Here is a 24,673-nt window from a genome sequence, read left to right as displayed (position 1 = left end):
GGAGCCCGTGTGTGTGAGAAAAACTGGCTTTAAACTTCACCGTGAAGGAAGTGGCTCTTCTGCGCTTCCTCAAAGGACTTCTAACTACGTAAATTTCAAAGCTGGCTTTTGTAATGACCTGAATACATCTGAATGTGTGTGTGTGTGTGTGTGTGTGTGAGAGAGAGAGAGAGAGAGAGAAGAAGAAGAAGAAGAAGAAGAAGAAGAAGAAGAAGAAGAAGGAGGAGGAGGGCGAAGGGAAGATTGGGCCCCAAGAGAGGAAGTTAGGAGACTGATGTCCCTTGGGCTAAGCCTCACTGTAGAAGTTGATGCAACCTCCTTAGGCGTGAGCACTTTCTTGATTGTGAGCGTGGCCATTCGGAATGAGAGGTGAACTTACAACGACTCCCACTTTGTACCCATCAATGTGGGGCCGCGGTCACTCTGGAGCTGGGACAGGGCAGGCTCCCGACCCTGGTCTGCTTTCTCTCTGCTGTGCGGCTGCACTGTGGGGGTTGCTGACAGATCAAACAGGGTGGCATATTGGTGATGTCATGCCACCTGGCTACATACCGCTGAGAAGGTACTTGACCTCACAGACACCTGACTCAAGTGTAACTGACCCACATTTCAACACTACTTGACGAGAACTCTTTGAAGTCTGTTAAGTGTTTGGGACAGGTTCAATGACAGGTACAGCAACTCTTAAACTGACCCACGCGTACTAATTCCTAAAATCAAACCCGGTTTTAAAACCTAGGTTTTGAAAAGGGGTAACCAGAAAAACTTGATGCTGCACCGGGGAAATTTCAGCCCAGTGCTTACCTCATAGATTTGCTGATCTAATTGACGCATGGCTTCTAAGTGTTGGATTTTTCTTCCCCTTTGCACAGAGCAAGAATTTATAGTATGTCATTGTTTAGTGACACTCACTAGTTCCCAATGTGAGTGCTTTCTTTAGAACAGATTTTACTGTTACCAGCAAGTTTAGAATCAGAAGGCTGCTATGATTTAAAGAGAGGCTGAAGACCTATAGTTCCCAGATTGAACTGTCTCCTCCTGTGTTTCACTGGACCTGCTCTCGTGGGACACCTTTCATTCACAGAGGACACAGTCCTGCACATTCAAACCCGAGACGGAGGCAGAGTGCACGTGACCACAGCACATGCTAGGAGCCTGGGGTCAGGATCACCAAGCCAAGCTCTTGGTATTGTGAACATTTCCTGTGTACTCAACCCAGAGGCTGCGATGTGCAAAGCCCTGGAGCCTGCAGACCCCACGGCCAGGTTTCCTGACAACCCCCGGGGTCCTGCAGCAGTTAACCGGACCCCAAATCCCAAGCCGACCTGGGGGAGGCAGTTCCTGAACTCCCGCTGGGGCCCGCGGGCCGGAGGCTCCTCTGGCTCGTCATCCAGGGACAAGGCGTCCAAGTAGAGATTTTCCCGTGCTGAACACCTGTCCGATTCCTTCAGCTTGGACAGCGGCCGGTCTTCAAATGGGGTAGAGTCTGTGTCTGCGCAGGGCCACATCCCCAAGGGGCGGGGCATACGGGGGCTTCCCGGGTGGGCAAAGGGGCGGATGTTGCCTTCTTTTGGATCACAGAGGAAGCTGCCACTTCTCCGGGGGCTGTTTTCTTTCTGCAACTTGAGCGTTTTAAAAATGAAAGCAGTTAGCCTCACCTTTCCCTCTGTTGCTCTCCCTAAGACCACTGCTTCTCCCCAGTTTGGAATTACATTTGGGGCCACTGGAAAGACTATGAGAAGTTTATGTTCTTAAAGGTCTGACCTTAATTCCAAAAGTAACACGACATTACAGATGCTTTTATTTAAAACAAAAATCACAATTTTATCCGGACTGGAAAATCTGCATTAACTATATACACAAGCCAACTCCTTCTGACGAGAATATATATATTCCTATGTGTAACTTGGAGTACTGGATATAACTTGGCGAACTGCTCACGGAAATTATACATTTATTTAAAACATTGAACACTGTTAAGTGACGTATTTAGAACTCCCTTTATACCTTCAGAACTTAAGGCACACTCAATGGAAAACCATCAGTGGCAGCAAATTTCTGAGGGTGAATTTGATTTTCCTAACCAGCAGATTTCCTAATTATAATACTGTCATTTAGGATGGGTTCCCTATGTCACCTAAGTGATCGAACTGGGTTGTAACCACTGGGTGTCAAAAGCAACTTCCACTTTGCTTGAGAGGGTTAAAGCTTAGCTATAAAGTCGATTAAACATCAGATCTGACTGAAAACAAGAAAAATATGTCACATACTTTAGAGCCATACTTTTTTTTTGCTTGACTTGAGAAACTCGGGAACCCCTGGAGTTAGGGAGGTCTGAGTTGGAGCCATTGTCCTGTGCCTTGCTGGTTTCCTCAGCTCAGTGTCGTCACGTGTGAAATGGGGACAGCACGGCTTCCTGCTGTGGAGGGGCCACAAGAAAGGCGAGCCCACCAGGGGCCAGGCCCATTGGACAGCTCAATGCTTGTCAGCAAGACGACCACCACTGACCTCGCTCGGGCCTGGGCGCACTGATACACGTCTTGCCTGTTTACGGCATTAGAACGAACAACCTGGAGCCATTTAGGAAGGGAGTCAATGTGAATTCACAGCGACAGGCAGAGAAATGGTGTGCAGAAATGGTGCTCACTCCCTGGAGAAGCCCTAATGGACGGCTCCCCCGGACTCTCTGGAGCTTTCCTCACCGCCTTCCTTCCAAAACAGGCGCAGAAAGCGTAACTGAGGCCTGAGGATATTTCCACCCACGTGTCTCCACCGGGGTCTTTGCTGGGTGACCTGCTCACACGCTCTAGCACGTTGGCTGCTGTTCTGAACAAGAAAACTATCTGAAGGGCGAAAGTGACATTTGGATTTTCCGAAGAAGAAAGATTTCCAGTCCTCAATAGGGTGCCAGGAAGTTCCAAAACTCCCTTGGAAGCATTAATTTTTTTTTTTTTTTTTAACAGCCCATTTCACCAGCTACACCTCTGGGTCCTCACTGAAGCCTTCATCCATGAGCAGGAGGTATGTGTGGCTTCTGCATCGTCAGGAACAAAGTCACGTGCGAAAATGGGGACAAGGGGATTCTTCCTCATTTTTAGTAATTTCTGAGGCGGTGGATTATCTTCAGTTTCTGAGAAAGATGGAGATGCACGTAGCCAGAGCTTAAATGTTAAGAGTCTGAGGCCGGGTCACAGCTGAATTAGTGAACAAGCCAATCGCTCTGGGTTTCAGCTACGCCCCTGTGCTCTCAACCCCAAGACACAATTCTTCTCAGTTCTCTTAAAGATGCTAGTGTTTTCTTTAAAAACAAAAAACAAAAACAAAAAAACCCCAAAACCCAAAAACAAAAAAAAAACCCAAAACCAAAAAACAAACAAACAAACAAACAAAACAACAAAAAAGGAAAGCTTTTTTTTTTTTTATTCATCTAACGCATGTCAGCGCAATTGAGTTTCAACACGTGATCGTCCCTAAGCTATTCTGGGTGAGAATTAAAACACAAGAATCACATTCGAAGCTGTAAATGTGCTCCGCGGGTGTGTGTGAAGGGGAGGAAAGAATGACTAAGGAGGAGAGCTCTGAACCAGCACATTCTAACTCAGCAAAGTGGGAATTCAAAAATAAACCCAGGCGGCCAGAAGCAATGTATACTAAAGCTGGGAAGTGTTAGGTTTCCTAAAAATGAACTGGAATGGGTTTAGCGGGAGGTATCTGCTGTAAGATGCCTCTGGGGTGTTGTAACAGAATAATGGGTCCTTAAAAGGATCGGGTTTCCTAGGAGAGTCATTTCAAACCAGCCATCAGCACCTACTGTACTTAGAATCCTGCAGCAGGACAACTTTTAGTGCAAATAGAAAACGGAAAAGCTTTGCATTTCAAGTAATACAGGAAACAATAAACCTTCAAAGGTGTCACCTTACCCAAATGGTCAAAGGAAAAAAAGGTCACTTTGTGAGCAGGTTTTAAAAGAATGGCCTTTCAGGGTGTAGAAGCAGCTGATTTAAGGAAGTTACTGGAAGGAGAACGGAACGACACAGGGTCCTTCCTTTAGGTCTTTAGTACAGCGGCAGGTCCTATATCATCTGCGTGTTAACTGGGAACTTAATTCTAAGGAGAAATGTAGTGTGACTCCATAAAAGTTAACTATCACCCAGTCAAATCTGGACCGGGACAAGAGACGTTGATAAGATAGATGATATGTGTTATATGACCTTAACCACATTCCCACAGTCATCCATCATATAAAATGCCTCATGTGGCACAGAAATTATGTCGGAATTTAATGACACCGGACGAGTATGAAGCATGTGTTCTGAAAGTGGAAAATGGATTTAGTGTCACTTCCTTCACCAACTGTGTTAGGGTGATCACAGTCAAGGTTACGTGGCTCACCAAGTAGTCAAATGTCAAGAGCATACGTTATGAAGAATGTTCACTTCTATTTCTTGTTTATCTATGGAATGCGGGGCTAAACATTCAATGAATGATAAACAAAACTTCCACACATACACACACTTCAGTCACTTTCCTCTTTTATGGAGAACGCCTATAACTGCTTTATCTAATTTTCAGGATTGGGCACCAAGGTTTATAAAATTGTCTTTTAAAATGCTGACTATTTGTGGGAAAAGGCCAGATTTATTTTTGAAAGCCACAACCGCATATCTGAAGCATCATTCACTGGCAACAAATCCTCTTCTAAAAACAGCAGTGAGATCATTGTACAAAGCCGGTGGGAGCCACCACACAGATTTCAGGAACAGATGACTGCCTGGAACCCATGTGTCTTGCATCCATTACGTTCAGAGACGTTAACCTTGAGGACTGAAGTTCTGAGGCTGTCGGCTTGGTAGGACTGCTGCGGTCCTGACACAGAATACGGACATGAGTCGGAAATGGGGTTCAGCAAGCACATACCTGCTTTTATCTTTCAAAATACAGTTTCTTAAAATGGGGCACCTGCACTTCTCTGGTCACGAACTCTTCAAAAGCTCAATATCATCAGATGTCTTACTATATTTTCCCTCACTAGGAATTCTTCCTTCCTCCAAGTAAAACCCTAACAGCTTGTTTAAATGATAGCCAGGGTGTGACTTCTAAAAAGCAGCAATGCCAAGACCAAGGAGCCCATAGCCCACAGCCAAAGGGGACCCCAGAGGGGCCATGGCAGGGATCGTGACGGCCTTACTGTGGTACAGGTGGGACACAGTGAGTGCTCCTGGAGGGAAGGCCAAGAGGGAACCTCTCTGGTAACAAGGTGCCTTGAGTTATGGAGATCCTGGTTAGCTGAAGCTGGATGTGATAAATCAATGACCGTTTTGCAAGAATACATGCTATTTTTGCTCTTGCCATTTCCACCTAACAGCTGATCCATTCAGCAGAGCACAGGCGCACAGGGGATTTAATGCAGAAGATTCTTCTCAAATGATGCATTTCTAGGCCAAACAGGAAGTAGTCACCTTTCCTTTGATAGAATTTGGGGAATTTTGAAAGGAGCCACATCAGATATCAGTATGGTGGCTCAGTTGTGTGCGTAATCAGATCTGGGAGGAACTGTTGCTCCTTTTTCTCTGCACTGTGCTTTCTTCTCAACGCTTTTTAAAAATTTTTTTAAAAATATTTTTATTTATTTTTGAGATAGAGAGAGACAGAGTGCAAGTGGGGGAGGGACAGAGAGAGAGGGAGACACAGAATCCAAAGCAGGCTCCAGGCCCTGAGCTATCAGCACAGATCCCGACATGGGGGCTGAACCCACAAACCATGAGATAATGACCTGAGCCGAAGTCAGGTGCTCAACCGACTGAGCCACCAAGGTGCCCCTCTTCTCAATGCTTTCTGAGCCAAGGGCTCCTGGTTTTTTTTTTTTAGCTCATTCACCTTTTCTCCCTCCCGGACAGTATACAGAAACTAACCCTGGCCATTACACCTGCATAACATAGGTACCACATCTTGGAATGATAGAGCACAGTTTTCAAAAGGCTCCCACATAAATGCCAGCAGTATGGGTATTTGTAATAGAGTAATGTTATTTTTCCTGAACTTGGTTTCCTATTGATTAATACGTTTCCTTGAGGCTTCATAAATTTATAAGTGTGCCTGGCTGGAATAAATAAAAAAATACACTTATGCTATGTAAAACTCCATCCAGGGAAGAATTCCAAGCCTTCATCAGTTTAATGAGAAAATTTAATTTGTGCATCACTCAGGCATGACCCCAACTATGCAAACCGTCCTAAGTCTGACGCAATGTAGACTTATTTTCTATTATCTGGAAGGTAGAAAAACAACTCCCCATCCCCCGCTGAATTCATCTGGGTGTTGGAATCATTTGTTTAGCTGAAGGCAATGAACTACCAGCTCCCTCTCTGACTACGGTCCTACCTAATCACAGCTCAGCAAGATCCACAGCAGGTGCAAACAGCCTGATTTCCAACTTAATTCAGCAATTTCTTTCCTAATGGACAGCAATTCCATTCAAGTTGGAGCAGTGACTGTGACCACATCTTTAGTGGCCAACTTCAAAGGTAGTTTGCATCTTGCAGGAATCACCTAATAAGACCTGAAATAACCTCATCTTTCAAGTTTAGTCTTTAACTTCTTTTAAAATGCCACCCACCCTGCCCCCAGCCCTGACCACAGACCTCCCACACGTATACACACAAGGAAGTTACCCACAGGCTTTGCGATGAGATCTGTGTACTAGCAGGGCCCAGTCTGGATCTCCCACACTAGAAATTCTGCTATTTTTTCCTCTTCCTTTGGAAGCCCGTGGAACATCCTGATGTAGTAAGGACCTTGCAATAGGCTGATCTATTTTTTTCCCCCAAGTGCTCCGATTTCCAGGTCAGTTTAGTTGTCTGTACCCTCTTCCCTGTTCGCGCTCCCTTACCTGTTCTATTCTCCACAAGAGCTCCTTCTTCTGCCGCTCCCACTCCTGCCGGTCTCGGTCTAGACGGTCGAGAAGCTCCACCTTCTCCCGGTTCCAGTTCTTCTCGCTGTGATGGATCTGCCAACGCAGGTCCATAACCAGGCCGTGACTGTCGGCGAGGAGCTTCTGGTGCGTCTCCCTCTCCTTCTTGAAGGCCCCTTTGCTGTCGGCGGAAGAGCCTGGTTCTCCCAAGTTCTTCTCCGTCTTCTCTTCCAGCTGGGAAGGAGAAAAGACTTAGACCTTAATCCCTGGCCAGTCTTGTATTAACAGGTGAAGAACATCTCAGCACGTTTGCATATTATCCCTGGAGACATGTTTCAGCCCAGATCTGACCAGTCTCGTGGAAAAAACAATTTTCAGTTTTAAAGTCCTAGTTAGGGGGCGCCTGGGTGGCGCAGTCGGTTAAGCGTCCGACTTCAGCCAGGTCACGATCTCGCGGTCCGTGAGTTCGAGCCCCGCGTCGGGCTCTGTGCTGACTGCTCAGAGCCTGGAGCCTGTTTCTGATTCTGTGTCTCCCTCTCTCTCTGCCCCTCCCCCGTTCATGCTCTGTCTCTCTCTGTCCCAAAAATAAATAAACGTTGAAAAAAAAAATTAAAAAAAAAATAAAGTCCTAGTTAGGAGCATTTGACAGAGTCACACAGAATGTAAAGCAGTGAGTCCACTTAGCTTCCTCTCATCTGCTTCTCAGCTCCACTTCCTGACTCGGTTACCACCCTATCTTGTCTTCCTTCTGCAGAGTTCCTGGAGGGCAGGTACGTGTCCCTAAGTCCTCAGCCCCTGTATGGACACTGGTGATGGAGTAGCAGTGGGACCTACCAGTTCACAATAAATATCCGTTAAACAGCTATGAGATTAAATACCAAAAACAAACAGTCAAAGAAACTTCCATCTAGGGGCGCCTGGGTGGGTCAGTCGGTTGAGCATCCAGCTTCGGCTCGGGTCATGATCTCGTGGTTCGTGGGTTAGAGCCCCGCATCAGGCTCTGTGCTGACAGCTTGGAGCCTGGAGCCTGTTTCGGATTCTGTGTCTCTCTCCCTCTCTGCCCCTCCCCCTGCTCGCACTATCTCACTCCCTCAAAATAAATGAACATTAAAAACAAAAACAAAAAACAAAAAAACAAACTTCCATCTAGACATATCATATTCAGACTGCTCAACACCAAACAGGAAAACTTGGAGGCAGACAGAAAAACATACCACACCCAGAGGTACACAGACATGAATGACAGCTGACCTCTCCTCTGAAACTATTTGAGTCAGAGGATGATGGAACAACATCTTCAAAGGACTGAAGGGGGAAAGGGTCAACCTCGACAGACTTCAATGCTCAGCAACAATATCTTTCAAAACTAAAGCAAAGATGCTTTTTAAACAAATTAAAATAAAAAAAATCATTGCCAGCAGACCTGTATTTCAAGAAATGATGGAGGAAGTTTTCAGGCAGAAGGATTACGATACTAAGAGACAGTCTTACTTATACACACAAAAAATGAAGAACACTGGAAATGACAGAAGTACAAATAAAACTCATGTTTCCCCTATTTAAAAACATTTTTAAATGTTTATTTTTGAGAGAGAGAGAGAGAGAGAGAGAGAGAGAATGAGTGGAGGAGGGGCAGAAAGAGAGGGAGACAGAATCTGAAGCAGGCTCCATGCTGTCAGTGCAAAGCCCACGAACCGTGAGATCATGACCCAAGCCAAAGTCGGATGCTCAACCGACTGAGCCACCCAGGTGCTCCCAAACTCATGTTCCCCTTTTTAAAAATTTATTTATTTATTTAGTTATGAGAGACAGAGAGAGAGAGAGACAGAGCACAAGTGGGGTAGGGGCAGAGAGAGAATGAGACACAGAATTCCAAGCAGGCTCCAGGCTCCGAGCTGTCAGCACAGAGCCCGACGCGGGGCTTGAACTCACAAACTGTGAGATCATGACCTGAGCTGAAGTCGGAGGCTTAACCGACTGAGCCACCCAGGCGCCCCTTAATTGCTTTAAAGTGTTACTGAGTGCCTAAAGCAAAAACAGTTGCAACATGATGTGTGTTTACAGACAGAGGACAGCAGAGGACAGGAGGAAGGAACTGGAAGTTTACTGTTGCTGCAGAACATGATACATTTTAGCAAAAGATTAGCGAACATACAGATGCATGTTTTCCCCATTCCGGTTCGGCAGACCCCCGGATTTTATGGATGGAACCATGTTACTCTATTCAATTCTACTGGGCTTCTAATCCATCCTCCTCCTTGAAGTCAGGACAATCTTTGGCAGAGGTAAATCCAAAATGCTTTACTTCCGTGATACAGTCGGGATTTCTGTTTCAATCTTTTGCACATTCTTCCTCTCCCTCATAACCTGACTAGGTGCGGCTCCTCAGATGTACTATGCTCCTTTCTTCGTTGTGCCTTTTTTTGTCTGAAACATCCTTTCTCTCTTTTCCCATGTACCCACTCTTATTCATCTTCCAAGACTCATGCTAAGCAGCAGCACTTTCATGAACACCCCCTCCCTGAAACCTCAGGCTGAGGTGTGGGCTCTGCATCCCCCTCCCTCCCCCTGGCAATGCCGTGTATAGGCCTCGTGGGACACTTATCACACTATTGCAAATTGCCGCCCTTGTCTGGCTCTCCCACTGCACTGACAGCCCCTTCAAGAAACATCTTATTTGATGGCATCTAGAACAAGGTCTGAGTTGGGAGTTAAGTGAAGGAATTACAGACTTGGGCATTGACACCACATGGCCTTCACGGAGAGAAAATACTTAACTTCTGATAGAATTCACTTGTTTTGCTTTTAAGTAGAAGAGAGTAAAGACAGGGGGGATTATAAGTGAACCATCCTCGGCCTGCATTCACTGCTTCCTGGGCTGCAATTGTGTCAGAAACTTCTTCAACGATTTGGGCGGAAGATGAATCTCTACCTAGTGCCACCTTGCTTCTGGGTTTGAAGTCCTATTTTTATTTCTCAGTGTTATTGACTTTTCCCGAGGCTTTATGTGTAGCACACGTGTGGGTGGATGCCAGGTTTCTCTAAAACAAAGATGAAATATTTTGAAATCGGCTCATCTCAAAGATTAGGCCTCCTTTCTTTAGCTACACCTACACTTACATCTTTGAAAATATTTAGCTTTCTCCCCCACAAACATATTTTAAAATAGGCTTAAAGAGCATCCTTACTCATTTTTCCTCCACTGCGGACGCTCCAGGCTGTGCACGAAGATAAACAGAGCATCTAGTAAGAATCTCCTACCGGGCAAGTAGACAGGATTCATAACTGGGTCGGCAGCTCCGCCAGCCTGGCCTGGTGCTTTGGTTTTGCTATGCTTTGCTGCTTCCTCTGCAGAGAAGGCTGTGTCTCTGCTCTACCTAGGGCTATGAACCTGATAGCGATGCTCCCTTGGGCCAGCTGGCAATGCAGTTGAACTTGTGGGTACCAGGGAAGCTGTTTGCTTTTGACATGACAGGCCCTTTCATCTCTTATCAAGGCCATTTGGAAGATGTCTCCATTCTGGGAAAATTTCTTTGTCTTTCACGACCTGGCCAATTCATATAAAATTTTAATTAGTTTAAGATTTGCCTCAAAACAGGGCCTAGAAAGTAGATTATCAAAGATGCACAGATTTCCTCCCATGATGATCAAGGGGCTGGAAGAGATCTGGAGAAACCACCTGAGCGAGCAGACTCTGGGCAGGAGGTGACATTGCTTTTAAGGATTTCCAGGGAGAAAACACTTAAGAAAAGAATGTTTCTGGAGAAGTCTGACCTTAACAACCATGGCCCTGGTCTAAAATCTCCAAAGAGTCTCTGCTCTGTTGGGAGGGTGCAGGCAGGACCCTGTTCTCTCCACTCGAGCACTGAAGGCTCCATGATCTGAGACCCGACACTTCCTCTGGGCCTCCATTTCCTCCAGGGGAGATAAGGACACGGAAACTGATCAGACCTCCAGGGCACGTAGTGGAAGGTCTACAAGCTCTTTTCAGTATTTGGAGAAATCTAAAGGAATGCACATGTTTTCCTTTTCCAGAGATAACTAAGCCACAATCTGCATTTTCTTTGCTCCTGTCTGAACTGTGTCAGCGTGTTCTGATCACCACTTCACCCTAGGCCATCCTTCCATGGGGCTAAGTACCGCCTCGTTCAGTGCAGAATGGGAAAATAAATGCTACTGGCCAAAGGCGTTCTGTGGAGACTGTGTTTCCTTCTCGGGAGAGGGACTGGGAAGGGGGACGAAGGTGTCTCGGAAAGGCTGGGAATTAAAAAAAAAAAAAAAAACTTTTTTTAATGTTTATTTTTGAGAGACAGAGACAGAGCGTGAGCAGGGAAGGGCAGCGAGAGGGGGAGACACAGAATCTGAAGCAGGCTCCAGGCCACCAGCTGTCAGCACAGAACCCACAAACTGCAAGATCATGACCTGAGTCGAAGTTGGACGCTTAACGGATTGAACCACCCAGGCGCCCCAAGGCTGGGAATTTTAAGGAGAGAGAGAGCGAAAAGAGCGAGCTGGCAGCTGTTCCAGGCTTTCACCTCGGAGTCGATGATCTCTTTGGACAAGGATCACCCTGGATCCGAGGTACTGTGCCTTCTCCCCACCTGGCCCAGACAACGGAGGCCCCACAGTTGGGGCAGGGGAGACCCCGCGGGCAGGTACCTGTTCCAGGCGGCACTTGAGCGCCGCCCACTGCACGTCCCAGGCGGCCTTGTCGCTGGCGTACTGCTGCTGCAGCCGCCGCCGCGCATGCTCGTCTTCCCGCAGCTCCGCGTGCAGGTCCTCCAGCAGGGTCTTGAGCGCACCAAACAGCTGCTGGTTTTCCACCACCTGCAGGGGGGAACATGGAATCGGGTCTGCCAGTTCGTGCCAGGGTTTTCTTTAGGTCCGAAGAGGAGGGGAGCCTAGCATCAACGGGGTGCCGGGCTGTGTCCAAGGGGCTGTTGCGGTGGGTGTATGTAGAGCAGGTGCGAAGTCTGCACGGTTAGTGGGACGCAGCCAGGGGGTCCCCCTGCTGCCGGCTGTCAGGCTCCTGGGGCTAAGACTCCTAAAGGCCTGTCGGAATAGGAGGGAGGCTGGCACTCAGGCTGGTCCTCCAGGCCCAGAAGCAGAAGGGAGGAAGCTGCAGGAGGCCACGGGGAACCCGGAAGCCGGGGCTGCGGGGACGCTACATGTGACTTCAGACGTCCAAAGCTGTGACTGGGGATGCAGATCTAGCAAGATCTGAACACTCACCGACATATTCTGTCATTTTAATACCAGCCACTGAACCAGAAGGGAATAAAAAAATAGGCTCTGTGTCTCTTATAAGCACAGCGTGGTCATACTGTGTGGCTCGTATGGATCAGTATGGCCGTGTGGGGAAGGGCATGCTGAGCTTTCATAAACAAAGCCAAAAGTGAACGCTTAACTTGTTCGTGAAGGCTTCCTCATGGTCCTCTGAGATAGAATCACCGTGCCCCCCCTTTCTGCTGCACCAACAGCATGAATAACCATGGCACCTACTTGTTTTCTCGTGCCGCCCCTGATCACTCCACCGCCACGGTACAGTACAGGGGTGGCGGGCGGGAGACAAAACCTTACCCACTCCTGATTTCCAGTGTTTCACACAGTGCTCAGCCTGTGGGAAGTACGCAAACAGGTCTCATAAATGAAAATGGGATTTTTATCCCTAATCTGCTTACACCTAACTTAGAGATTTTATATTTTCTAAAATCCACCCCGCCCTTTGAAGGCACATTTCAAAACCATGCTGGCTATCTTAGTACATTTTGGCACGGACACTATACCAGAAAGGTTTGTCTAAGTGCATTAAATCCTGAATCAATTATGGTACCTGGATGATAAAAGCCCCATGAGCTCATCTCTTCCAGTTGGGCAGAAAACACTTAGTGCATCATGAGCTTCCAGACTGTCTCCGGGCCATCTTGTTTGGTGCATTTATGAGGCAGGTAGAATTAAAGCTCTCTCAGTTCTGTCTGGATGCAGACCGTCTCACTTTGGGAACACAGGACCCCTTATTCTCAGAGCAAATCCCCCCTGCTTGATAAACCTCTCATGCCAAGGGCAGCAGGACACTCACTACTCCCAGCTCTCCTGCATCACGTGGAGAGTCCGTCGTGATTCTAAAACTAGTTAATCCCCGAAACACATGTGCACATAGATAAAAATGGTCAGCCACATTTGGGAAGAATTTAAGATACTTTGGCTGTATGTTTGGATTTAAATGAAGTTGAGTTAGAAAAGAGAAACTCCTGGGGTTCCTGGGTGGCTCAGTCGGTTATGTCTCTGACTTGGGCTCAGGTCATGATCTCGCGGGTTGTGAGTTCGAGCCCCGCATCGGGCTCTGTGCTGACAGCTCAGAGCCTGGAGCCTTCTTTGGATTGTCTCCCTCTCTGCCCCTCCCCTGCTCTCTCTCTCTCTCTCTCACACACTCTCTCTCTCAAAAATAAAATAAAAACATTTAAAAAAAAAGAAAAGAGAAACTCCTTAACATTAGCAAATTTATTACTGAAAACTCCCCAGTTCTCCCTGTAAGTTGTCTGAAGTTATATGTGGTAGACTTTCAATTGGGTAGAAAGGCCTATTTGTTACCATTTATTGCTCTTTCATTTTTCTCTCTTTGAACACCAGTTTTTACTGTAGTAGCCCTGAGACTGAAGCCATGAAGGGTACAGTTCAGTTAACATTTTCAAGATTCAGCAACTAGAGAACCTTCTAAAAATCCTACACATTCCTTCCAACCACCTGAATGTAAGAAAATTACCACTATACTCAGCGAGCTGCTCAGGGTATATGTACAACTATAATAAATAACTATAATAAGTCAACTTGACACCAAAAGTACTTAAAAATTATGTAAGCACAGGTGAGTGAGAAGAGGTATTGCAATTTTTTTTTTCAGAAATACACACCCTTCTGAGTACAGAATTTGTTTGAAAAAATTTATTTATATTTTATGGTAGATTCGTTTGGGATTTTCATCTTTGGATTTTAAATTTAAAAAATATATACATTACTACTTTTGGGCTCCTGGGTGGCTCAGTCAGTTGAGTGTCTGACTCTTGATTTTAGCTCAGGTCATGATCCCAGGGTCATGGGATCGAGCTCCACATGGAACTCCACACTCAGCGTGGAGCCTGCTTGGGATTCTCTCTCTGTCTCTTTCTCGCTTTCCTTCTGCCCCTCTCCTCTACTCATGGCTTGCTCGCTCTCTCTCAAAAAAACAAACAATCACTACTTTTTAAGTCTAAGCATTCTAAGCATAAACTAATGGTAAGAGGTTTGATCCAGTCTGAGTAGTCATCTCATGCTCGTGGAAGAAAAAGCAAAAAACTATGTAATCAATTCTTGTATGTAATGGATAGCTCCCTACAAACCCCACTTTGTGAATGTAGCCAGCCTGTAGGGTTCTTAGCCCCGCACTAAATGCCTCTGACAACATTAGGACCGGAACTTTGTGGTCCTCGAAAGCAGGAGGTCACATTAATAGTCCTTTTGCAGACTGAAATTTTGGTTCCTCTAGAAATAAGTACTTGCTGCCATTAGCAAATATCAGATTAAATAAAATTAAGCCTTAATGTTTTCATGCACATTTGGGTCAGAGTGATCAACATAATGTGCTGTTATACCAGTATAATATTAATCATCATGGCAGGAGTTCAAAAACTGCTTTAGGATGAAGGTGGCCAAAGGGAGCAGGAGAGTCCACAGAATCAATGTCATTGATACTCGTTATTATAATCACCCAGGAGCAGCATGTGATATGGCAAGAAGCCAGACTAGCTCTCGGCCATTGGTGCACAACACCAATGATTGATGTCCAAGAAAAAACTTCTGAAGACCCAGATGGGCCCGATGCTTATCAACTTTTCACAACAAAAACAAACAAACAAAAACCCCAAACCCCAAACCCAGTAATGAAGAGTAATTCTAACTGCTTCTAATGGGTCAGAGGGTGTGCTAAGATCAGGTATGCTGATCATTCACCTGCATGATGTTATTACCTGCTTCTCGCATCAGTGCTAGGTGCGTACCGTCACGTTCCCTGTTACAGAGGAGGAACCAGAACACGCAGCAGCTAAGGAACTGCCAGGCTCTCTCTGCTAGGAAGTGCAGAACACAGACTGCAATCCAGGTCTGTCCCACCCAAGGCTGGACAAACCGGGCCAAGATACTTAAATTCTGACATTATATTCTACCCAGGTTTTTGTTGTTGTTGTTGTTTTGTTTTGTTTTGTTTTGTTTTTGAAACGTTGCCTAAGAGAGCCACTTAATCTCTAGGAACGATTTCCATCCTCCATACCAAAGGTAATAATATTAGTGAGCCATCCTGAAAGAATGCTTTAAAGTTACTTGTGTTACTTTTTCCCCCCGCGGTGGCCCTTGCTGGGCAATGTTTTGGGTAAAAAGATGATCCTAATCAGGTTAAGAATGGAATCAAGATTCTCTGGTCCGTTTAGAGGTCTTTGGGTGAAAGTCTTCCTGGATACAGACTTTTCGGAAACTTCTGTGCCAGGGGCCCAATTATGCAACCTTTTAGCTTATATATCTGTTAAGCATAGGTCAATTTCAATGAAAAAGGCCAATTTGTCAATCTCTTCAAGATCAGCTTGTTGGCTTTCTTACAAAAAAGCAGGAATAAAATGGCTCCACCATTTCCTTTTCCTTAGGCTAAGGGCATTTGAGCCCTTCCGAGTTCATCTCTTTTGGGCAAGCCTTACAATAATTCCAAAATTGGGATCAGGAGCTGGACTGTGCTATGAAGTGTTAAACTTTATACCAGGTTCAAGGTTGGGCTTCAGCTAATTAAGGCTGCCACCCAAATATACAATAAGCATTAATGGAAAGTGAAGAGGAAGTTTCTGAGAAAGGTAACACACCAAGATATTTGTGATGCAATGCCAGCTATTTGATAAAATCGTTACTGCGTAAGATTTCTAAGATATGTGTTTCATAATTCTGTGAAAGAGCTAAGCTACCATCAACCATTTTGCCTGTATCAGAGCCATTAATGCTGGAGATGAGTGTAATCTAACACTGGAACAGATACATTGTTCTGTTCTGTTGACCTGCTGCTAAGGGCCCACCCACAGAATGCCAGATGGCCTCCACTTCCTATTCATTTAGGCTGTAGACATAGGCAGGGAGTTCTAGAATGCTGTGGTAGCTGCCCTTGACCCCCAACACAGGGAGGCATAGGTCCTATTTCATAATTACAAAGAGGGACACCTCATACACTATTCAATAAAGTAACCCCTCTACCGGCAAGAGTCCCAAGACAAGTCCTTTACTGTGCGATCAGACAGAAAGGATACATTTACACATCCAACAACATTTTACTATTAATAAGCCATTTGTCGTCCTTACTTCCATTGTTCCATTTGGATTATTTTTAAGATTCTTTTCTAAAACTACCATCCTCCCACAGATGAAAGAGAAGGCGTCACTGAAGACTGGCCACGAAAACATAATCTCTGATGGAGGGTTACAGAGATGAGAAATTCATGTTTGTACAAAAAAGTCGTTTGTCCTTTGGCTGAGAATAGGCAGGTGATCCGGGCCAGGTGGGCTCTGTGCTGCAGGTCACTGTAATTTTCAGAGAGGTTCCCAAGGATAAACGTGGGTTTGTGAAGGAATTGATGGACATGTATTCAGTAAGTTATAAACCCAGAGTTATCAGCCAAAGGCTTCAAAGAAACCGGGGCAGGTCTGATGAACATCAAGTGGCCAGATGGGAAGAAATCACTTAGTAGCGAGGTTTAGGGTTTGTTGCACACGTAGAAAAGTATGTCATAACTGCTGACCATGGCTAACACTGGGGGGATGGGGACTGAGAGAGTCCTTTCCTGAGTATCCTTCAGCATTTGTGGCTCTTCCCCTCCTGCATCTGTGCTATTTGCACAGGAACAGAAACAAACAAAAACACACAGCAAACATGAATTATGCTTCATAATTATAAGCTCTGGTCTGGTTCTTTTTTTTTTTTTTTTTTTTTTTTTAATTTATTTACTCTTGAGAGAGAGCAAGCAAGTAGGGGGAGGGGCAGAGAGAGAGGGGGCAGAGGATCCGAAGCAGGCCCTGCACAGACAGCAGAGAGCCCAACATGGGGCTCGAACCCATGAGATCATGACCTGAGCTGAAGGCAGATGTTTAACCGATGGAGCCACCCAGGCGCCCCTAGTCTGGTTCTTTTTATAGAGTTGCTTATCTCCTAGGTGAGGTTATACAGTTGCAAAGTCCACAGAATAAACCGTGGTACAACATACAAAATTGAAAGGTAAACGTGATTTAGGCTCAAGAGGAGAGCTTCCTTATTAAAAAAAAAGGCGGGTGAGGGTGGGGGGCGTCTGGGTGGCTCAACTGGTTGTGCGTCCGACTTCAGCTCAGGTCATGATCTTGCAGTTTGTGAGTTCAAGTCCCGCATTGGGCTCTGTGCTGACAGCTCAGAGCCTGGAGCCTGCTTCAGATTCTGTGTCTCCCTCTCTCTCTGCCCCTCCCCCGCTTGTGCTCTCTCTCTCTCTCTCTCTCTCTCTCTCTCTCTCTCTCTGTATCTCAAAAATGAATAAATGTGAAAAAAAAAAAAAAAGAGCCGATCACAGTTCTGACACAGGCCCTGTCTGGCACAGGTGCTCTTTTGGGAAGTTTCTGCATCTTGGGCAAAACAGAAAAGTGGGAACCCAGGTGAGTCGAAGTCTGGGAGGCCCAGGGAGCCAAAGGCACTGACTTTTACTTAGGATGGCTCTTGAAGGCCCTAGGCTCCAAATGAGTCCTGGACCAGTGAGTGACAAAGGTCCAGGGAAACAGATTCTACTTGGTCCTAAAGCTGGGTCCCAAGGGAGGCTCTTCAGTGACCAGCTGTCGTTGGAGACTAACATGAAACATAATTTCATCAGATCTTGCTCTGAGTTTTAAATCAGGTTCTCTATATTTATACTTAGATGCTTTTTTTTTTAAGTTTGTTTATTTTGAGAGAGAGAGAGAGAGAGAGGCAAGGAAGGGCAGAGAGAGAGAATCCCAAGCAGGCTCTGCACTGTCAGCACATGAACTCGTGAACCGCAAGATCATGACCCGAGCCGAAATCAAGAGTCGGATGCTCAACCAGACGCCCCTATACTTAGATGTTTTAATAAAGAATATTATGCCACATCCCTGGAAGAAAAAGTGACTTCTCTTTGAATAAATTAATCCAATTCACAGGCGATTACCTATTAGAACCACATAATTCTGGCACTGTTAATCCCCTTGCATTAAAAATCTTGATTTGGGGAATTACTAGTAGATGAAGCCTTAGGTCTCGAAAGCTTAACATAGTGGCAAGCTTCCTGGAACTAGGTGAGAGCTATCCAATAAGCTCTTGCATGGTTTCCAGTTCTTCCAGAAGGCCAGGCGAGCTAAAAGTGCTTTCTGTTCTCGAGGACAATCGGATTCCTGCCACTAGAGCACTAGTCGTGTGACTAAAGATCAGTTAACAGGGAACATTCACACAGCTGAGTATTTTCCAACATGATAATTAAAAACATTTTTTTAACGTTTATTTATTTTATTTTTGAGAGACAGACACAGAGTGCGAGAGGGAGATGGGCACAGAGAGAGGGAGACACAGAATCGGAAGCAGGCTCCAGGCTCTAAGCTGTCAGCACAGAGCCTGACACGGGGCTCAAACTCATGAACACTGAGATCACGACCCGAGCTGAAGTCAGCCGCTTAACCGACTGAGCCACCCAGGCGCCCCAACCTGGTAATTTTTTATGAACTATTCCCAAAGTTGACTCGATACATTTTACCTCTTTGGACATGATGCATTTTGCCATTTACTGCGTGCAACTGTGAGAACGTTCACTACGACCCAGAGCGAAGACCGAGGCCTGGGAAATTGCCTTCCTTGGGAATATAGCCTTGGGAAAGGAGGCCACGTTCCCCGTTCTGATTATCACCTTGGCAGGATCTCAGGGTTTCTGCAAAGGGCGCGGCTCTCTGAGACACGTGTTCTTTTTCTTGCAGGCAGGCTGTCCAGCTAATACCCATGCCACGAAAGGGAGGCAGACCCGCTAACTGAGAATGTTCACTCCCAGGCAATCAGCTGTCGTACAGTAGAGCTCATTAATCTTCTGTCCTCGGATGGACGGCATTGTGCACTTAACTGCTATGGACAGACGGGTCCATTAAAGGCAGTCCTGATTCTGCCCGTCGGCACCCTACCCCGCAGGCCCCCCGTGTGCTTCTAGCGCAAACTGTACAAAGTGATTAGCTCTTGCAAGGGGAAGAGCTAGGAAATCAGCTTGGGAAGGACGAGGCAAAGCGGGATGACAATGAAGTACACTGAACGTGAGGTTCCAGCTGAGTGACTCTGCATTATTTTCCACCCAAGGGTAAAATTTTCCATGAGAATTGTTTCGAAAACCAGATGTGTTGCATTTTTTTCCCTTTTCCTAAGCATTTGGATGCACGCGTGGGAAACACCCAACGCGCGATCTCAGATGCGGCAGGTTTATGGCTAAGTAGTAATCAACAGATGTATTTGGGCTAATCACAGATACTTTGTAGAACGGACTGACAACATCTCTTTTAAAAATAATACAAGTGGTAGGTTTTAAAGGATTATTCTCAAAGGAGTATTTTATTTTCTAACCAAATCAATTGCTGGAAAAACTCACTCCATGAGCTAAAATCTCCCCAGGGACACTGGCATAACGACAAACTTCCTAATAATTGTAATTAAACGTTCATCTGAAAGTATAATCTCTTTCTCGAGTCATAGTGTTCAGGGAAAATGAAGGACGGATGGGTGTGCATAGAAAACAGCTCTTCAGTTGTGAAAATCTGATTTGACTGTGGAGAGAAAGCCGACGCAGGGAAACACACATATCCCTCAGGACTGTGCTTGGACATCACTACTTTTCCTCATTTGGATTTGAGCCAAAGATCTGATGCCAGCCCTCTCCCACTTGACCCCTCTGTGGCTCTGGGCTGAGGGAGGAGCCGCAGCTGTGCAGTCCAGTGCACAGGGAGTGCCCACAAATGTCAGCGGCTGAGTGGTGACAGCCACACCCGGGGTAACTGCTGTGCTCTGGGTCCACCCGTCCCTGCCCCTCACCCCAGAGCCAGGGGTCTAGGGCGTGGGGCTTTGGGTTCTGCCCTGCAGAACTGTCAAAGAAGCAACACGGGGTCAGAAAGGACTGAGTGCAGAAAGCCTGGGGGCGAAAAACCTTTAACGCTGGATGCCTCCTAGGGTCTCAACACTCTAAACCCAACACACATGCTGTTTTGTACAGAAGCGTGAAAAATCTGGGTGGCAGGAACAGTACCTTTTGGTTTATTAAGCAGGGGCTATCTGCTTAATAATTAACAGACGTGGCATTTGGCAATATTTAATAATTATTTCACATTATACACTGAAATCCCACCTCACTTTAATGTGCTTTCATTTTTTTTTTAATTCATTTATTTATTTTGACAGAGAGAAAGAGAAAGCATGAGCAGGGGAGGGCAGAGAGACAGGGAGAGAGAGAGAGAGAGAGAGAGAGAGAGAGAGAGAGAATCCCAAGCAGGCTCCCCATTGTCAGTGCAGAGCCTGATGCGGGGCTTTATCTCACAAACTGCGAGATCATGACCTGAACTGAAATCAAGAGTCAGATGCTTCAACGACTGAGCCACCCAGGCGTCCGTCCCCATGCTTTCATTTTTTTAAGTCTCATCAAATATTTTTACTTCAAGTGGCCCAAAAGGAACTTAAAACACTTTATACATGTTTAGGAGTAAAAAAATAAATAAATAAATAAATAAATAAATAAATAAATAAACTTTCTCTTTCCTCCTTATGCATCATGTTGCCACGTGAGTGATGTTTCTGATGCCTATTCAGCTAAACCTCAACAAAAAAAGCCCTGTACATTCTGGCCACGAGGAGGGTGCTGCACTCAGTACTGTCTCTTCCTGGGAAGAATGGTCAACCTCTGTAAAGCCACAGATCACTCTACACACAGCTCAACATTTCCCCCTTTCTCCTTCTCGGGGACGTTTGCTGACCTCTCCAACTGACCTGATCCTACTATGCTCCTTGTGTATACATGTAAGCCTAACAAACTAACGGGCTGACCCTGAAATAAAAGACTTAATGATAAAATTTCTAGCACGAATGCAGCTACCAGGCGATCACAGGCAGCCAGAGGAGCTTCCTGCTCCCTGGAACACCAGCACATAAAAAAAGATGACACAGACATAGACTGGCAGTCTCCTCTCCCACGTGTGGGTAGAGTGAGGGGCTGGGACCTCGGCACCCACCTGCTTGTGGAGCTGCCCCCCATGCGCAGGCTGCAGCCGCGATCCGTGGTCACCAATCTGCACAGGGGAGTGTGGAGAATGCTCTCCCATCGAAAAGCCGCAGCCTGGACCGTTGTCGTCCCGGTCTGGGCTGTCCCCCTTCGGGTCCCCCTGCTCTCCAAGCTCACCGAGCCTGGGGAGGGTCTCTGGATGCTCACTCTGAAAACAGCAGGAGACAATAATCACAGCTCCACCCAAACCCTTTGCTGTGCAGCCTGGCTTTTATTGTTTGAGGATAATTCTCCACTTTATGGCTTATCAAGTCTTGACTTCTTAGCCTCTTCCCAAATGTGCTCATTTAGCCCATTTCATGAACTCACTGGCCACCTTCTTCATTTACTTATTTTTTAAATGTTTATGTATTTATTTTTGAGGGGGGGTGGGGCAGAGAGAGAGGGAGACAGAGAATCCCTAATAGGCTGTCAGCACAGAGCCGGATGCAGGGCTCAAACCCACAAACCGTGAGATCATGACCTGGGCTGGATGGTCAACTGAGCCACCCGGGTGCCCCAACCCTCTTCCTTTGAACAGCACATAACGGGTGCCCAATTGGTCAGCAAAGATTGGAAATTTTACTCTAAGTTATCTTGGCAATGACAAATTCTATGATTTATAAATGATTATTCATTAAAGTTATGGTTTTACAAACTAGAGGAGGAACTCCAAAGGACTGATCAGAAGGAGACTTTACAACTACTTCTAGGTTTTGCTTAATGATGGTTTTCTCGGTCATGGCTCTTTGGAAGCAGGTTGAATTGATTTTGGAAGACTTTCTTCCCTCCTGGAGGAGAGAGAATCCAAGTATCTTCCCCTTCCTAGGATGACTGCAAACTATATACACTGCTCACTAAAGTAAAAGCAGACAAAAAGTTCCTGGGAGTCTAAAGGAAACCGACACTTACGATGCCTTGAAGCCCCTGACACAGGAGTCATGGGTGCGCATGCTCAGAACCTCAGTGGTCCCAGCCCTGCACGCGTCAGAAGGCAAGGCTGCAAGGAGCCTGCAGAGCTCGAGGTCACGCTGGCTTAATCAATAAGATCAATCAGAAAGGAAGTGGTTCTGTCCTTGTCCTGGGATGAATCTGGGAATATGGAGGCACAGGAGGGAACAGGCACGTGCCCAGATTCTGAGGGCAGCAAAAATCTGGCCCATCTGGAGCTTATAAAACGGCATTGGCAGGACGGGCTCTAGCATTTAGGAACAAAAACCAAAATGGAAAGAAGAGAGAAAGATTTAGAGCTAGGTTGGACAAGCCAGCAAGGCGGAACGAGAGATGGGAAGGGACTCCAGGTGACAATGTTCATGAATCCATAGATGAGCGGCAAAAGAAATGGCAGCAAAACTGTGCTGCACGATGGAGCCATAGACCAGGACTCTGAAAACAAGGTCAAGGGGCGCCTGGGTGGCTCAGTTGGTTAAGCGTCCGACTTCCGCTCAGGTCATGATCTCGCGGTTTGTGAGTTTGAGCCCCGCATCAGGCTCTATGCTGACAGCTCAGAGCCTGGAGCCGCCTTCGGATTCTGTGTCTCCCTCTCTCTGCCCTTCCCCACTCATGCTGTCTCTATTTTATTAAAAAAAAAAACACAAAAAAAACAAAAACGAGGTCAAAGGACAGCATGGGATTCTTGGTCTAACGTATAACTCGACAACCTGTTGCATTTCCATGGCCTGCATTGGACTTGATAAAATAACGTGAAATGGCAGAGTGTGACTCTGTATGTAGAAGGCAGAGGGACAGCAGTGCCTGGGGGGCAAGAACAAAACGGACACAAATCAAACGAACGCTCTGGGCAGAGGTACCTCCGTGAAATCCTCGCCTTCCTCCTCCATCTGTTTCCCTTGCCGCCAGAGCTTCAGCAGCCACCTGAGTTTGACGTAGAAAAGGAAAATGTTCTGCTTCAAGGAACGGAGCTCCTGCTGCATCAGATTTCTCTCATCACTCCAGGTTCGCTCATGGAGGGTGTTTTGCAAAGCCAGGCTGTGCATTTCTAGCTCTTTCCACCTCAAGGCGTAGAGGTGCTCCTCCTCCATCTTGAATGGAAAAAAGGAGAGAGTGTGACAGTGGCTCTTCCCACCTGCTACCCGAGCCAAACCAAAAGTCTTTGCAAACTGCCGTTCAATCCTTACCATGTTGCACCTGGGACGTGAAACACGGAAACGCCTTGAGACGTGTACTAGTTATAAAAACCTCAAGGGTTTTCCGATTCAGAAGCAAACCCTATTTCAAAGTAAGGGGTTATAATCAATTTTCATTGTCAAGTCTCTCGGGGTGTTTTTAGTGGTCTCTAAACTTCAGGAAAATGGTTTTTCGGATGTACGACCTGCAGCTGATTTCCATGCAGATTCCATGTGGCCTCTGGATGTGGGCTTGCACACAAAGGCACGCTTGGATTGTAAAGGGGGAGTAGGTGGAGATCCTTCCCCTTGGCTTCCTGAGCCTTCTGGCCTGCACACTCCCAGCAGAAAGTAGAGACCGCCAAGCTGACGGAGAGGCCCGCAGAGAGCAGGCGGGCGAGGCAGGTCGGGGAGCAGGGATTTCTCTAGATGTGAGGTCCTCTGCTGCATACAGTGGTGGGCAAACAAGAATCTGACAACCTGCTGCCACACTTAGGACTTCACGTTCCTGTCAGTTATGAGTGACCCTTAGGGAAAGAAAGCATTGCTGAAAAGGAAGTGTTTCCCTTTGCTATGCTAAGTTCCTGCTTTTCAGCATGGGTACAGGCACGTTACAAGCAATAAACCATCATTATGTCGATAATGACTAAGCCAAGGGGTGTGAATAAAATCTTATTGCACAGATTGGGGCACAAGAATAATATCAATAGTAGCTAAAGTGACAGACGGGATGAAAGCTTTCTGTTCCACAGTCCAAAAAACAAGCTTTAGGATGCCAGCCTTGTTTTGAGCTGTCTTCTCCCGCTTTAACACGCCCCCTGGGCCAAAGATCAAGGCAGTGAGTTTTGTTTTGTCTCACTTTCCTAAAGTGCTAGATTCATGCACAGAAACTGTGGGGATGCGACAACGGCTGCCTGAGGTCCACGCCTGTGTCCCATGTGCTTAAAGCCACTGAAGAGAAGCAGCTCTGGGAAGGTCCCGGGTCTGCGCACAGACTTGCGTGGCCAGTCGTTGTACCGGATTTTTTTTGCACTCAAGCTGCGATAACACAAAATAGTGGTGATTTAATTCACCACCTTGGCAGCCTCAGAGTCCTCCCAAGGGTTCTCTGCCCGGTGGGCACAAGAGCAGGACAGAGCGGGGAGAGGGGCAGCCTCCCACACTGGACATTCACCGTTTGCAGTGTTATCTCAGGCCATCGACCGACTGGGGAGGCTTCAGCATCCTGGGCCGCAAAGCGAAGCTAACTCGGGATGTGCAGAGCACCTAGCTCAGGGCAGGTACGCCAGAGGTTCTAGAGTGTTAGTCAATGGAGGCCGGTGAGGGCG

General features: G+C 46.5%; 1 protein-coding gene across 4 annotated transcripts in view; it reads right to left on the bottom strand.

Annotated features, from left to right (window-relative positions):
* MTCL1 (microtubule crosslinking factor 1) overlaps nucleotides 1-24,673 on the bottom strand; it is a 129,866-nt gene that overhangs the window by 13,766 nt on the left and 91,427 nt on the right. For all 4 annotated transcript variants that reach the window (XM_030336798.2, XM_030336799.2, XM_032595399.1 and 1 more), the window contains 5 exons: nucleotides 23,031-23,261; nucleotides 21,191-21,388; nucleotides 11,570-11,737; nucleotides 6,890-7,144; nucleotides 1,326-1,622 (listed from right to left, as the gene is read on the bottom strand). In XM_030336798.2, coding sequence (XP_030192658.2) covers nucleotides 1,326-1,622; nucleotides 6,890-7,144; nucleotides 11,570-11,737; nucleotides 21,191-21,388; nucleotides 23,031-23,261 — 1,149 coding nt within the window. The remainder of the gene's footprint in view (nucleotides 1-1,325; nucleotides 1,623-6,889; nucleotides 7,145-11,569; nucleotides 11,738-21,190; nucleotides 21,389-23,030; nucleotides 23,262-24,673) is intronic.

This window comes from Lynx canadensis, chromosome D3 (assembly GCF_007474595.2).
Source record: "Lynx canadensis isolate LIC74 chromosome D3, mLynCan4.pri.v2, whole genome shotgun sequence".
Classification (NCBI taxonomy): Eukaryota; Metazoa; Chordata; class Mammalia; order Carnivora; family Felidae; genus Lynx; species Lynx canadensis.
The sequence above is the reverse complement of the archived record's forward strand: the minus strand, read 5'-3'. Positions and strand labels throughout refer to the sequence as shown.